This window comes from Siniperca chuatsi, linkage group LG20 (genome assembly GCF_020085105.1).
Source record: "Siniperca chuatsi isolate FFG_IHB_CAS linkage group LG20, ASM2008510v1, whole genome shotgun sequence".
NCBI lineage: Eukaryota > Metazoa > Chordata > Actinopteri > Centrarchiformes > Sinipercidae > Siniperca > Siniperca chuatsi.
The window spans coordinates 10,625,801-10,642,753 of NC_058061.1; the positions used below are offsets into that span (position 1 = coordinate 10,625,801).

A 16,953-nucleotide genomic window follows, 5' to 3' on the forward strand; every position below is an offset into this window, starting at 1 on the left:
CAAAAACCTCATAGCCAGATAACTTGTTTAGGGAGAGACCACATCTGATTAAATGTTTGATGTATGAACCATACAGCAAAGTTTAGAAATAACTGTAACAGACTAAACACAACGAGTCAAGAAAACAGACATGACATTCGGGAATGGGGAGTAAACAATCGCTGGATTTTCAAGCATAATACACAGGAACACCCCTGGGTCTACAGGGAAATACTGAAGACGGTTTTATCATTTTTGTATTTTCCCATCATACTGCCATTTCAAACATCAATAGCTTCAATGCTTAGGCGGAACGTGATGCAAAGCTGGGCTATGCTGAGAGATAGAGTCTTTATCTGGGGAGCTGAGAACATGAATAATGTGTATTCTCCACATCGTTCATACAAACAGCCTCCCAGGGGGCTGGCTATATAAACGTGTCCACCCTGCTAAGGAAATTGACCTAACTGCAGTCAAGATGATACGCCACATTAGGAGGTCCTTGGCTTTTTTCCCCCTCAATTATAAATTGAAGACTGTCTATTTGTAAGTGTATTTACATCAGGGGAAAAAATCCAGTGACATGGTAAATAGTTCAAGGTGCACAATACCATTCCCACTGGTGTTATGTGAAATTCCACCTTAAAGTAACTGCGTAAGAGGGGTTCATGAGAAAATGTTTGAGTGTAATCTCAAGAGGTGTTAGCTACTGTATGTAAAGGCTCTGCTACAAAGTGCCAATACATTCCCTTTTTAGGATTAAAAAAACATTTTCAGGTGAGGTCAAAGGTTGTGCTTTTTAGGGGAGCAAACTTGAATTTTAAAGTTGAACCTAGAAATATGTCATGTCTATTGCATATACTCACTGCAGACAGGAGTTATATGTATGCAAAGTGCATCATGGCTTACCAACATATGTCAGCCAGAGGTGTTCAATACCTCAGCACAACCTGGTTTAACTAGGCATGGCCGAATTTTGAGCGAGTGTGAAAGTAACCTTTACTGCTTCAAAGAAAGTCTGCATATCATGTCTCAAGGCAAGGGGTCTACCCAGGGCAGAATGTTCCTAATAAAGAAAAAAAAAAACTTTCCATGCAAGTGGAAAATATGCTAACCGGGAAAAAAATCCTTCCTGAGACACCTGTTATGACTCCTTGACAAAGGAAGAATTTGAGCACTGTGGGTGTTTATAACATGAAGGCAGCCGAGGGACTCCAGAACCCATTTCAAATAGACACACAGCTTCTGAGGATTTCAGCTTTTTTTTCTTCCTAGAAGTATTTGCTCCACCTTTCAGTGCAGACAGCATGGGGCCCTGCTCTTGGATGCCTCGAAAATCCCATCCGAAAAGGAGCAGCTGCCTCGAGACCTTTACACCCTCAAACATCATGTGATCCCATAGTAGTGACACCGTAAACGGCCCCCTTGGCCATTTAGGAAGAGAAAATCCCATTCCATCTACTGCAGTCTAAGCTCACTCTGTGATGGGAGGGAGCAGAGAAAAAGAAATTGTTTTGAACAAAATGTCCTCAGCCAGTAACCTCTGCTTTTAAAACCTGCTGGTGTTGTTCAATGGATGAGCAATTCCAACTATGCCATGCATTCCACTAATGTATGGACAGACTGTGTTATATAACACATGCTTTACAAGAGACTGCCCCTGACACTCTGGTTAAATACCGCTCTTAACTAAACTCACTGTGTTATTTTTCAATTTCATACCTTCTAATTTGAGACTAATAGAGGCACTTATTTATTCAGCTTAAATCAAATTAGGGGAATTAGGCTACTGAATGGAATATTTGTATTCAGAGGATATGAGAGTCCTCCTTAAAAACTAATACCTCTACATCTCCCTGTCTTAACACATTCAAATTGTTGGGGTAGATCACACAAGTCAGGAACATCGTGTTGTTTACATTCCTGGAGATGGAGCGTCCACCGTTGTTTCCCATCAAGGGAAATATGAGAGCTTCCAAAGTACTAGGAGTGTTCTCTGCCCCGAGTGACTCATGAGTTCCTCTCTCACCTCCCTAAAAAACGAGCCAAGTAGATTATTTACATGAGGCAATAATTCAAGATTTGCTCCTCTAAGTCTCTTACATGGAGGGCAAGGCAAGCCCATTTACCCAATCCCTCTTCATTCGCCTTTGATGTTAGCCTATCTCGATAAGACCGGATGAGTGCCCTAAAATCCCCGTCGAGTGATTTCACAGGAAGAACAAGTCTCTGTTAATCAATGGCTAGATTGGATCTGGATCCTCGGGAGTGGTCCACGTGAAAGTCCTCCCGAGTGTTTGAGTGCACACCGGGGTAATTCATCGCTAATGATCACCGCGGCACCCACTCTCTTCCGTTCGTCCTTATTTAATTGCCTCGTTCACGTTTAAACAGCTTACAAATCACAAGGACAGGCAGGGAAACATGATCAAACAGCCCCTATCACTAATCAGGGGAGGGCAAGGAGAAGAAGTGAGAGGACTGGGGCTTCTTTGCTGCTCTCCTTGGGGATTAGGAAGGAGGAGGGTTGTACAGGAACAGTAAATTATCTCTGCTTCAGCTATAGCAGGCAGGTACACTTAAACAAGCAGATCCATCTTTCTCTCTCTCTGACAGAAGCAGAGAGGGGGCAATACAGCTTCAGTAATCCCAGATTCAACACAGGCATCTGGAGTGGAGACAGGTCCCAACATTGATTAGATTCCCAATCAGTGTGTGCATCCTACACCAGCCTTCCTTGGTAGTCTGGAGGCAGTACAAGGCCTGATGCACAGTAATTGTTTCCATAGGTCAGGCAGAGGAAAAACAGCTCAGGGACGTGATGAAAGGGAGATGGAAAGGGTGAGGAATATTGTTGTTTTTCCCCCCAATTAAATTGTTTGTCAAACCCTTCACAAAGGGTTACGCAGTTTATCTGTTTAAAATCAATACGCTCGTCTCAGTGTGAAAGCTTGTCCCGACACAAGACAGGCCCATTAATTATTCTGTTTTGTGCGCTATCGCTGGGCTGCTCAAGGTTGAGCCTTATCTTTTCTTATTTCAAATCAATAATTATCTTCCACCATGCTCACGCTCCCTCTCAGAAATAGATGTGCTTTTCATTCACTGCCTGTAGAGTCTCTCTCTCTTTCTCTCTCTGTAGCAACTGGTGAAGAACGCAGAATGAATAGGACATTCTTATCAGTGGAACATTAGGGCAGGATGGGAATAGATGGCGAAGAATGAGGCACATAAAAGTACTGAACACAAATGAGTCATGATTCAAACAGCGAGAGAGGCCTTGTTCCCGTCCGCTGACATCTTCTAATACACTACAGTAAGGGATGAATGTTGATTTGCACAAAAGCATTACAATATCGCCATCGTTCAGGTATCTCAGTCTGGTCCCTGTTCAACCCGCCTCAAGTCCCTCAGTGCAGAAAATGCCACGACTCCAGCCACGATGAGCCTTTCTGCATTATAGACTGGATGCACAATTAATGACTGCACAATTACATGGTCATAATGGATGAGTAATTGCATTAGAATGCAGAAACAACAAATGTGCATCCCTTTAATAATCAGCCGATCCAGCAGCAGCAGCCCATTTGTTGGCATTAACCGAGGACTGCTGTTTGTACTTAATTAGGCTGCACTCAAGGATTAGGCGGCGGGGGCAAAATCTGGTCATGGAGGCTGAGTTCATATTATTTCTTCTAAAATGTCACAGGTTTTTGGCTTGGCGCTGCAGAGGGTGCCGTTGTTTGTCACACTGTACTGTGTGGATGTGGGAGAGGGAGTGTGAGAGTGTGTGTAAGGACATGAAAGGGAGAGAAAGAGGGACACATTGAGGGAGAGAGTGGGAAGACGGAGTGTGTAAGCAAGGATGGAGCTTCTGGTGTTCTCTTGAGGATTGAGATTTGAAGCCGGAGCACAAAGCCTTTGAGACATCCCCCTTATCTTGGAGGTTGATACCAGGATCTCGGTGATTCAGAGTGCTCCGTGTGAATAATTCCACCAACACCCCCTACTGCGGGGACCATATGGCCCAGTGTGAACTTTAAACACACGGGGAGTGTTGCTGCTCACCAGTCAGGCCTCCCATCTCTACCCCCGCACAGGCTAGGTGTAGAGAAATGATCACCACAGATAGTATACTAACTAGCCTACATGTATCAAGGCTGCTGCCATCAGTGGCTTTTCCTGTGTGGCTGCTGGGGATCAAAGATGACTAAAAATAGCCCTGAGCATGCTTTTTTGAACTGAACATGCTGTATGTACTGGCTGAGACGCCCACATTTTAATTATAAAACGCTCTTTAAAAGGGGGAGTTGGAGGGAGGGGATGGGGGGGGGACGCCCACATGCACAGAGATGTGGATTATGTTTGTTACACTCCCTTTGACTTGTGATGTTTCCTTGTGGCACCACCTGCTGGCAGCCGCCGTCAACAAGAGGTAGGCATTTGCAGCACCAGCGAGGACAAGCCTTAATTATGATTGCATCAGCCATCTCTCATGATGCAGCATGTATGCTTTAAATGCAGAGCAATCACCCTACATCAGTTTTTGTTAACCCATTTCACCAAAAAAACAACAGCAGAACAAGATGTGAGGCTTCTTTATTTCGATTATTTGCAGGTTATAAGTTTTATAATTCAAAAGGTCTAGATCCACATTTCTTACAGTTGAGTAGACCTCGGGTGAGCACGTCAGATTCACGCAAGCTCCAAATCGTCGGATTCATGCATATCAATAAAACATCAAGAGCAGCACGGTTGACGGCTGAACATGTTTCTGATGTCTCAATTATCAGTTGAGTGCCATTAATCTCTGCTCTCTCTCTTTGGCTGAGAGGCCGGCTGATGGATGCAGACCCGCGACCTTTGCCCTCAGCGGCAGGGGGAGCCGGATGTTCTGACCCCCCAGCGGGCCGGCAGAGATGAGTTTAAGTACTGTAGTACAACACTCAGCCTCAGCAACAGACAAGGGAGCTGGGAAGTAAAAAGGGGGGGTTGTAATGTGTCTACACACTCAGTCAGGCATGAGTGCATCCAGTGAAGTGGCACCATGGCAAGCACATGCAGCTTCTGCACGCATGCTTGCATATGAGCACACACAAACACATACACACACACACAAGGAGGAGTGTTTCTCCTCCTGACACACCAGGATAGCTCCGCTGGGGGTTTCTAGCACTCACAATTCGCTTCATTATGATTTTTTTTTTTTTTTTTTTTTTTTAAATAGAGGGGTAGAGTCAAGTGTGTTTACAGAGCTGAATCTATCACACACACACACACACACACACACACACACACACACACACACACACACACAGGAGCCAGAGTGTTTAGCATGTACTCAATGAGAGAGGTCTTTGTTGTTTTCCTCCCAGTAAGCAGATTGAGCTGCACAGCAGCAGCAGGGGTGTGTAAGATGTACACAGACAGCGGGGTGTGTGAGTGGAGAGGCACCTCCACTGATCTCCTGTGTCGTGTGATGATGTGTGTGTGATGTGTGTCTCAATCCAGGACTGATCCCCCTGAGTCAGCCCTGTCAGTGATATGAGCCTCCCACCCTCTCTCTCCCTCTTTCTCTCTTTCCTTTGCCATCCGGAATGCTAATAACAGCCAGCCACTAACGCTGCAGCCCTGAATTATTCATGCAGCAGAGGGTCACACGGCATAATGAGGAGTTTACTCTCATTCTGGATGTGATTGTGACGCTGCTAATCTGCATTTAGCACAGAGAAAGAGAGAAAGGGAGGGAGGGGGTACAGAGAGGGAGAGGGAGGAGGAGGGAGGATGAGCACTGATGAACTTAATTGCTGTGAGCAAACAACTTCTGAAAAGAGTCACGCCATCATCCAGAGATGAGAAAGTAAACAATTAATTATCATCGGACAGAGGGAGTCGTAAAACAAATGTTTGAGCGGGACTAATATTCAGGAGCCAGCTAATCTTTTTTTTCCTGCTCGGAGGTGACAATACACTCACTGTAACAATGACTCACTCATTTAATAATCATTAGCTCTAATATGACATGGTTAACAATCCCAAGAGGGTTTGGGTGGATGGTATTTTAAGAATGGCTGCGTGTTCTAAACAACCTGTAATGCCTATTATCCTGAAATAAAATGTCTATTTACCCACATTATAATCTCCTGTAGAAAGAGACATGTTTTCATTATGTTGACATGTTGTCTCCTATGGAGACTCCTTGGGGTAAAAACAGCAGGCTACTATTGCCCCCTGCTGGACATAAAAGGTATATATCCCTTTTACTGCAATTCAATACTGAGCAACTAAACTGAGAAAAAAAGCAAAAAGTTAAAATTCAACCAGCTGCTAACAACATAAATATTTTAAAGGCCTGCAATCAAAATAAAATGCAACAGTAAATTAAAAGAGCAGTAAAGTGAATAATGCAACTTTAATTAGAATATACCGTTTTACTAATTTGTCTGATCTGATCTAAGATGAAAACAATATGTACCCCAAATCTGCAAGTTATAAAAAGGCATTACATATTCCCTACCTTGCAGGTATCAAACTTACAATTTTAGCCACATGATGGCAGCAGTGACTACAAAAAGTGAGCAAGACCTGTACAGCATTACATCTGACAACATCTCCCACTGAAATGTAGAATGATACATGTCTAGGCATGCAGAAAGGAAGTCAAACACAGTGCTTTAGTTAGTTGGTTTCCTCTCATACCCCAATTTCAAAACACTGGAAGCATCCTCTGAAAAACCAGCATCTGCTTAAAACAACCCTTTCAACTGCAGCTCAAAAACCACCGTGGAAATGTCATCTAAATAAAAGCAGTTACAGTACAAGAACAGGGCGTTTACTGCAATATGACTCACTAACCACCTTACTGTAAACTCTGTATAAAAGAGTAAAAGTATTGAGAAACAGCAGCTGCCTTATATGGAGAGAGAGTGATGAGGTCATTGGTATGTGATTCTAGCAGTGCTTGTGATTGCACTGCATGATTTGTGAATTTACTTTAATTAGAAGTTAGTATTTCTTGGCATTTTTACCTTTATTAGACAGGAGAAAGTATACAGTAGATACAGTCAGCGGTATGAAATGCAACAAATGTCCGGACAGGAAACGAACAGGGACACACTGCGGTTATATGGTATGCGTCTTAACCACTAGGCAACCAGGACACCCAGGAAGTTAGTGTTTTTTTTCCAGCAGAGCATATACTCCACTAGCTTTCATTAGGGCTAAAACTAATGATTATTTTCATTAACAATTTACTGTATTTCTTCAATTACTCAATTCATAATTTAGTCTATGAAATAATAAAAAAAAATAGTAGGTCTGCAACGAACAATTATTTTAATGACTATTTCCTCGATTAATCGTTGTCTTCAAATTGCATGTTTTTCAGTCCAAAACTCAATATTAAATTTACCATCATAGAGGACTAAGAAAACCACAAATATTCACATTTTAGCACTCACGATTAATCAAACAAAATAGTTTAGTAAATATAGTAATAGTCGTTTGTTTTGTCCAACCAACAGCCCTATATCCAAACATATTCCATTTCTAATGATATAAAGCAAAAAAAAAAAGCAAATCTTCATATTTGAGAGGCTAGAACCAGCAAATTCTTGGCATTTAAGCTTGATAAATGACAAACAATTGTCAAGTAATTTTCCATCAGTCAACTAATCGATTAATCAACTAATTATTTCAGCTCTAGTTTCTGTATTAACAAACTAAAGCGTTTTGAATTAAAACTGGGAATTCATCGTAACTTAATCGTAAAACATTTGAAGCGAAATGAAAAGGCATCAAAAGTTACAGTTGAGGCTTATTCAGGAAAAAAACATTAAGTCCCCAGCCAGTACTAACAGGGGATGTTGATGGTTTCTACAGGAGGCAATTTCTCAGCCACAACAGGATTATATGGGCTCTGCTGTGACTAGATAATTGAATTCAGGCATGGCCACAGTGCACTGCATCCAATGATCTCTCTCTCACTAAACCCACCAGGGTGATGGGGAGAAAAAATGAATCGTGTTACACTCTATAGATTCAGAAGCACAACAATAGTGTTAGTCGACTAGCCTTGTAAATCTATTGTGGACTTTTAAGTAATGATGTTATTTGTCACAACAGTCAAGTTCTTCTTCTTCTATGGACCAGTGACCTTGTGAATGACCCCTTTGCACTTTGTAGTCTGTCACTCACCCAACATCTTTAATAGGAATACTGTGGCTCATATCACAGCATCTAAAGCTTAAGTTTTTCATAACCTGTACTGCTATAAGTCAATAGATAATGTGATATAAAAATACCACATGTACATTAAGATATAAATTGACGGACATGAGGGCGAGTATGCTGTTGTGTGTGGTATTGCAGGGGACATGCATTGAAATGCATTGTGCTGGGAATAAACCACCAAAGCCACATGTTAATCCTGCCCTGACCTTGTACAGAATGTGGTGGGAATGGTGTCTGTGGGGCTAAAGATAACACAGCTGCCTTTGTGCTGGAGGAGAACAACACTGCTGATGATGCTGCTTTGTGCTGCTGCTGCTGCCGCCCAAGGTCACATGTGTCCCTTTGTCAAGTAACAAGACCTGACAAGGTAGCCTATTGTAAGGTACAGACGGTCTGATGTACTGATCTGTCTTTATACTGTATATGCATTACTCTGGTGCTTTATGACTTTATAATTACTGCACTGTGATTTGCTTAGAATTTCCACACGAGACACTAAAACAGAATTGATCACTTCTCAGATCTGAAATTGTTCAATCATTTCAACATGCACTCTCCTAAAATTAGGTGTCATCAAAGTACAAAGCACTCAGAGCAGACCAATTCTGCCAAGGCTGCATAATCCTCTAAATGCGGCATTTTAATAACAGATAATGCTTACAAATGTTTGATCTGCATCTGGATCCAGATCTGCATCAAAGTGCAAACAGTGACATATAATCATGGAATAGTGTGCCAGATTTTTGAGTAATGCATTAGCAGTTTGTGAGAAAAACAGCTACAATTATTTGGCGTTCTTGTGTATAGCTTTGCAAAAGATTTATTCGTGGATACAAATCTCAAATGAATGGTCCTGATCATATGATTGATTTATTTGATTGAGTTAAAAAGTATGCACATACAAAAACCTTTGAACAGGTGTTGGACCAAACAGGGGATATTGTGGAAAAAACAAAGATGCCTTGGGCTGTCAGTGGCTCGATCCCCAGACCAGCAGGATGAATTTGGATTTAGAAAGTGAAAGCAATTGTCCCTCCATCCTCATAACCATCGCTGAGGTGCCCTTGAGCAAGGTACATGACACCATACCGCTCAAGTGGAGCTGCTCAGTGGCCAGCAGATAAGAGTTATGTGGTTATCTGACATCCAACAGATAAGACTGCGGTTGTCCTAGGCGGCTTCGAGGTGTGAATATGCCCAAGTGTGGAGCAATAAATTCCTGTAAAAGACACATTTGGACTCAGTGAATCCACCCTGGTTAAATAAAAGGCCGAAAAAGTAATTTGTTGCATTCTTGTAAGAGCGTGCTAAGTGGAGGCAAGCGATGTCTGAATATTACATACAATGTCTGGTAAGCTCAATCATGAGCAAAATGAAGAAGAGAAGCTCAGGGATCCTATCAGTGAAGTCATGAGTCACCACAGGAGTCTGCAGTATCCCATTTATGACTAAATGAAATGTTGGTTTCAAAAGGGAAAAAATTATTAATCGTGACAAAGCTAAAATATTCACCAAAACAATAACTTAACAGCTCGATTAATTCACCAAGGAGGTTATGTTTTCTGTCCCAATGATTGTCTCATCTGTTACTTTGCAGGATCCCCCAAAATGTACAATGAAATCTTGGACCATAGATCAAGGAACAAGTTTTTGGTGCAAAGCTGAATCTAGGATTTTTTTAAAAAAGTTTTCAAAATGTTATTTTTGAGTATCTTCTTATTTTCTCATGCACTACTGTACTCAGTTAAATGAAAAGGCCCGCCTTCCTGGTATAGCGCTGATCCCTAAAAAAAAAAGAGTTTCAGTCTAATGTGGAATGTGCTAAATAAAATTCATGAATGCTGCGGTTTACAACTCTGAAAAAACAACATTTTGCTGTGTATGCAACGTAAAACTTTCAAGCTCCAGACAGTCTTTTTCCTACCAAGGTAATTATTAAAGATCATTCAATCATCGTTTTTAAACAAATCAAACATTCTCACACTCATGTATAAAAGGCAAGAACTAAACAAATGATCACATATCCCAAATGTGATCTACTTAGGAATGTTAAAATTGTTTGCTCGAGACTTCAAAGAAAACACCTGCCTCTCGCCATCATCTTGCTTGCAGATGGTGAACTTTTTATGTGAGCACTGTTAACACAGACAAATTTCCTGAAAAGACACCATCTGCACTCTATCAACTAAAGAAAAGAGGGCGGTGTAAGGTCAGTCAGTAATTAAGGCTTGATTCTGTTTTATAGTCTTTCTGTTGTTTACAGTCTATGTTTACCTTCAGGTGCATTTCTAAAGAGAGGAGTGCTATGTTCAGGGACACGCAACCACGTATTCGAGGAAGGCTATAATATTACTGTTGCAGGCGCTTGCAATGTGAAGGAGGGAGGATCTGGAAAAGGAGCATGTATGCTCAGCAAAACCCTTCTCTGAACAAATAACAATTCATTCATTTTGTGCCAATCTAATGGCATGTAGTTAAAATATCTATGTAGAGCTCCTACTTAGTCCAAAGCAGTAGTAAATTCAGAGGCATCTTGGTATAGTTTGGCACAAATTGATTATGTGAAAAATGTGGGCGTCAACTTCTGAGGCTCCCAATTATAGAGGGTTGATTTGTAACTTAGCTATTTTGAGCACAGCTTAAGTGTCAAGATGGTAGTAGTGGGTATGAATGACCAGTGTATCCCTTATTTGGTTCCTTGTAATTTTAACACTGTGCTACACTACCGAAGCACATGGGGTCCCAGTGAAGTTTTGACTCACAAAGCTTTGTGTTTGTCTTCAGCGAGGATCTGGTTATTAGGCTCCAGTCCGAACCTTTAGGAAAGAATACAAAAAATAAGTCAGATGAGACGCAGAGTTATGAAGCTATCAGTGAAAAGAAATGAACTGTTTAGACTTACTTGTCAAGGAAATCTTTGTCCACAACAGCTGAAATGTCAAGCAAGGGATTTCCCATCCCAAAGAGTGTGTTTTCACTGTGGGCAGACAAAAACAGTATTTTGCAGACTCCCACTCACCGGCTCTGCACGAACAGAGGACTCAAACAATCTGCTGTGATACAGAAAATCATCTGTTTCTGATTTGTTGAATTAAATCACATAAACTTTGATGAGGGACGAACCCATGTTTCACCGACATTTTTGTTACCTGACCTTCTCTCTACAGTCAACATGTGTACAACACATGAGAAAATAAAGCTACAGAAACATGTACAATTGCAAGCTTATGAGATCATAACAGACTAATGAATTAATTTTTATGACTTTGGGAGAGATCACTCCTCAACTTATATTGAGAAATGTAAAACTGCTAATGACAGTTTCTTTTTTACCCCATTCAGATGGAGAGTAGTCAAATGAAAAGGCACTTCAGCACATTGAAAAGATCAAAATTAAGGATTATCATTCTTTTACCAACTGATGTGTCAATGTTCTCATGCACAGACATGTGCAGCTTATGTGTCATTCAAAAGCTTTAGGATAATGCATGCTTAGGCTAAAGTTGGGATGTCAAAAATGAGGGGAAACTGTATTCTGTTTGAATTGTTTTAAATTTGGCATTCCCCCCCAATGACCCCTTCAGAGTCTTCATAACAGGTTACCCAACTTTCATGAAACAACAAGACACAAACGCATTGAAATAATTGTTCTCTTATGCAGCAGTTTGGCTTTTACATGATCTGTAATAAAATTGGATGCAAGAAGATCCGGACTCACTGAACCCATCCCAACTTAATACATCAACCTAAAAGTCTGACATTATATGCTTTTTTTAAGTATTTTCAATCAACCCAGCAGAATTGTTCCATGTAGAAACACTGGAGGACATTATCATTTGGATCTTACCTTGGGGTTGGCATTATGTCAGAAAGCTCAGCAGACTAACTTGATGATTAAATGGTCATCAGCTTCTTCCTTTCTGTCAAAGCAATGTGCTTTTTGACTACAGGAACTGTAGCTGCACTTTGGCAAACACTGACTGGTTGGTGGAGGAAGAGGGAGGGCCTTTGTATCTTCTAGGCATATGATTGGCTACACATGTTCTATCTATTATAAAGTTGTCTATGCTGCGTTTGAGGCCAATGGGAAAGAAGAGGGGCCCTGTGATAAACACCAATACCAGCAATAAAGTAAAAGAGTTCTAATTAAAGGACTAATCTATAATTTTTAACCATACACATTACATTTTATTTGCACATAATTCAACCATCTGAGTTATATATAGAAAAATCTGCATTTTACAAAGTTTTGTAGCTGTATGAAAAAACATAAAAAACTTTAACAGTACCAGACAACATGAATAACTCATTTTGTAGCTCTTCTTTATCTAAAATGTGTATTAAATTCAATCTAAATGGGAGTAATAGCAAATTCTAATCCCTATGTGTTTTCAATTTTGTTGGTGGGGTGACACCTCGCTTAGAATTGGAGCACGGGTTGTTCATTCAATCATAAGAAATAATTAAATTAATAGTTTATCACTCTTATTTTGTGTAGACAATTCAATCACCAGGGATATAACACAACATAGGTACTTGTTCCATTAGGTTCTGTGGTGTACATTAAAACAATAAGTAACAACCACAATTTTAAGAATAAATTAGGGCTTATGGGAGACTTGTGTTTCTAACCCTAACTTATGTAAGCTTATCATTTAAGTTACAATTTGAATGGAATAATTTTTATCATTAGTAATATTTAATTATGTTTGACTTTGTGATATTATTTATGATAATATAAGCATTTATTGTGTTAAGTTGTTGGTGGTATGATATCGCCTGGTCACCTGCATCATCTTCACATCAAGGACCACAATAAATATAAAGTGGTCTTGACTTTTGTAGTTGTCAGTCATTTAATGTCCTGCTTCTCATGATGTCAAGTAAACTAAGCAGTTAGTAATGACATTACAATGTTTTGCTTATTATAAAGATTAAAAGTGTAAATATGTCAAACAAGAGGGGCTGTATTACTCCCATTCTGTCAACATTGTCAGAAACCTGAGATGCTCTGAACAAAAGCTCCTGTCTGTTCCTGGGTACCGGACTAGTGCCAAAACTTAGCAAATAAGCCTTTTTTCACGTTTTGACTTGTCATAGTAGGAAAAGCACAGGTGTGACTAATAACATTAACGACAGCTCTGTCCTATTAAAGTGTCACATTAAGCCATGACAGTGAGCCAGCATGCACAATACCAGGACCCTGAAACTGCCATCATTCATTTTATGTGCTTATCCTACAGTGACATGTCAAAATGTCCTTCCTGATAAAGGCCTTTTTCTCACACTACTGAGGGCTCTCAGTGGCCTTAACTTACTGCTCCCATGTTACTTCTAAAGCATGACATTGTTTGCTGTCTCTCTGAGAGGAGTCTGTGGTCTCTGTGTGCACTGTCATGAAAAAGTGAATTTGGTTCTGTTATTTTTCCTTGTCCAGTCCTCTTTTTCTGTCTCTGCGCTGTTAAGCAGTTTGGACTGACTGTGTTGTGTAATAAAGTACAATACAAATAAAGTTGAGTTGAGTGTAAAAATTCCGATAATTACCTTTGCCAACAGTAATTCAAGTCTGTAAAAAAAAAAACACTTCCTCATCCGTCCTGGCTTTAAACATTAACTCAGAATCGTGATTATGGACAATTAGCTACGTTGTAAGTTAAGTTTTCATCAAGTCAAGCGAACCCCGCACAATTCACGTAACATGTCAACAAGACACTAGCTGCCTGCCAGCACTGTTAATGTTATGCTAATATGTGCTTCATAACGGATGATAAGACACTCAACTGAAAAGATATTGAAACTGACAGGATATTGAAACGCTGGGGTAATATTTTAATTAAAAGACACAGGATACATTTGCAACGGCTAGCTTAACGTACATAATTCGTTTAATTCCTATATCCTGGTCTTTTTTCATATTTAACTGCCTATTTCACGTTTGTAAAATGTTAATAGCTTAAAAAGCGTTTAAGTTCGTGACTCCTGCATTTTTTTAATTTGGTAAATCAAAAAAAATATTCAATATATACAAAATCCTTACACGTAATGAAATACCGTCCCCTCAACTGACAGCAACACTGATGTTAAACTTCCTAGCTAACGTTAAAGTTTGATCAGTTTTGATATTAAAAAACAAACATTTCCCGCTGTTTTCACACCATGATGACGATTTTCCACACAAGCTGTTAACGTTATATGTCTTTTTTTAAAAGGATAATTAAAGGCTGGATAAATGTAGCGACAATTATTGTCTCCCAGTCATGTGATGAACCCACCCTCTCCTGCTAGCTGTGGTTAGCATCGTTATGACCGAACAATCTGTGTGTAAATGCTAACAACGGTTTTACCTGAATACTTGATGTAACGTTCAAAGGTTCAAACTGCTTAGCGCCTTATTACCCTGCACCTCCTGCTGACAGTTTACCACAACACCAGAGACGTTAGCGTGAATTAACAGCTAGCTACAGCGGCTAACTATACAGAGCATCTCGCGTCAGATAACACAAATACTGTCAGCTTATTTACCTTAACGCTGTTTTCCTCCCTGTCAACATGTTTGGTTCTTCGTCAGACATTTTTTTTTAATCTCCAGCGGATGTGTTGACGCTGTGGAGTCGGGGCAGCCACTGCTCACTGCTGGGGAAGAGTAGTAAGAGGCTGCGGCTTCCTTTCCCACAGATGATGGTGGAAGAAATTGGTCACCAGCATGCAACCTAGAGAGAAAATGTATGGTTATGTTCAGGGAAGGATCAGTATTAGCTAGTTACTTTCTCCTGAGCCGAGCCAATGTGCATTTGACACATAAGGAGGAGAAAGAGATAGTTATCGCGCTGCTTTCTGTTTCACCTAGATTAAGTTCACAGTCACAGGAGACAAAATATTGTCATATTTAGTGTGGTATGCTGCTGAGTTCAAGGTACTGTATAACATAGTACTTTACATAATTTATAGGATATTGTTGCATTAATGTAATACTTCATAGTGGAGTAAAAATACACACCTTATCTCAGTTTATGCACCACTGACATAAGGCTGGAGTACCAAATGGATCCCTGAAGGTCCCAGAGGGCCCCATATTATTGAATTGTTCATTGTCTCATTGGTGATTTAATTGATTTCAAATTAGTTTGGTAATATGCACCACTAAAACACAACATCATCTCCTTCATTATGACCTCTCATGTCTTGTAAGTGGGCCCTATGTCAAAATTTACATGGTGCATATTTCTTTATACCAAAAACAGGGGAGAACAGAGGCACCTTCATGGCATTATGCAAATCCAGGTTACAGGAATTATATTTATTTGCACAAGTTAAAATCAACCATGAGAAATGTTCTGGTGGCCCAGTAGTTAAGATGCACTGCAAACTTTTCTGTTTCGATCCTGGCCAGGGACTTTCTTCTTGTTTGATGTTTCTTGTCTGAATCTATACTGTCACTGTCAACTATCCAGCAAAAATACCCTCAAAATGAATAAAAATAAAAAGGACATGAAAGAATAACAACCTTAGAGAAGAATATCTCAAATTCTGGGCAAATAAAACCAAAACTATCAACATGGCTAGATATAAAAAGAAGTGAGGAAATGTTTCTCTGTAATTTGAGTGAACTAACCCTTTAAATAAGCCATTCAGCAACAGAATTAACACTTGCCACAGCAAAACATAGTTGTTTACACATCAAAGATGAAAATTCATGCTTTTAACCATGCCCATCAGTTCAGGCTCAGCCTCACTCATACGGTCTCCAGAGACACTGCGCCAAACTCCTTTCAAAAATCCTGCTATTATGATCTTGCTCACTGGCAAAGAATTATAACACCAGACTTTTTAAATTCAAATGTAATGATTTTGATTACGGTGTTAATGCCAAGGCTGGATTACTGACAAAGCGGCCACCTCAAAGCTCCAGGTTCATCGTGTGTCAGTGTTTGTGGTAATTTGTTTGGTAATATGCTCCATTAAAGCGCAAAACTAAAATGAAGTGCCTTAAGGCAAGTCCTGCATTTGGTCCTGTGTCTTAACACCATTACTTAGTTTGTTGTCATAGTGCTTATATAGTGCATATCCTTAAATGACTTAGTGTTTAATTAATTAAATTCTCACAAACTGACACAGAGTAAACCTAGGGGCAGGTAAAATTCCTGTAGAGGAGAATTGGGTTGGTTTCTGGGGTTCTAGGCAAAATATAATTAAGCTTCCATGTGTAGTCTGCCATGTGAATTGTACTTTATCGGTAGTCCTACTTGACAGTGACAGAGTGCAAAGAACAAGGGGTCTGTAGGGATCACAACAGCTTATTTATGTCCCAGGGCCCCCTAGTGGGTTAATTCAGCCATGGTTAATGCAACCTCAGGAAAATTCCAATATGTTTTGACTGTGGAATGAGGGTCAATTAATCTGTTTGTGTCAAGAGAAAGTACCTGGGTCTAACGGGCAAAGTTCAGAACAAGTGGAGCCTTTACATGATACACAATACCTGCATGCTGATCCAGGTGGTGTAGTAGAGGTCAGTAAGAAGTCAGAGATACAGTAAATTCAACTATTCAGTATTATTTTACACACACAGTGTAATATATGCAATTGCCCGTATTTTTGCATGTGGACATTTTCATTCATATAACAAGCCTTAACATTCACATAACTGCTGACCCACAAGAACAAGTTTTAAAAAAAGATAATGGGAGAATCTCTTTGGCTAAACATTCCCAATATAGAAAAGAGAAATAATACTTTTGGAACAAT

The 16,953-nt window shown here is 40.1% G+C and overlaps 1 protein-coding gene across 4 annotated transcripts in view; it reads right to left on the reverse strand.

Annotated features, from left to right (window-relative positions):
* Positions 1–15,048, reverse strand: part of LOC122868184 (adenosine kinase-like) — a 103,936-nt gene extending 88,888 nt beyond the window's left edge. Inside the window, exons 1-3 of one of the 4 annotated variants that reach the window (XM_044179933.1) lie at positions 14,734–15,047; positions 11,114–11,188; positions 10,974–11,027 (exon numbers count right to left, since the gene is read on the reverse strand). In XM_044179933.1, coding sequence (XP_044035868.1) covers positions 10,974–11,027; positions 11,114–11,188; positions 14,734–14,783 — 179 coding nt within the window. In that variant the 5' untranslated portion in view covers positions 14,784–15,047. Of the gene's footprint in view, positions 1–10,973; positions 11,028–11,113; positions 11,189–12,058; positions 12,341–14,555; positions 14,601–14,733 lie in introns of those variants that run through there. The other 3 variants (XM_044179935.1, XM_044179934.1, XM_044179937.1) reach the window with 3 other exon arrangements.
* Between the last annotated feature and the right edge of the window lie 1,905 nt (positions 15,049–16,953).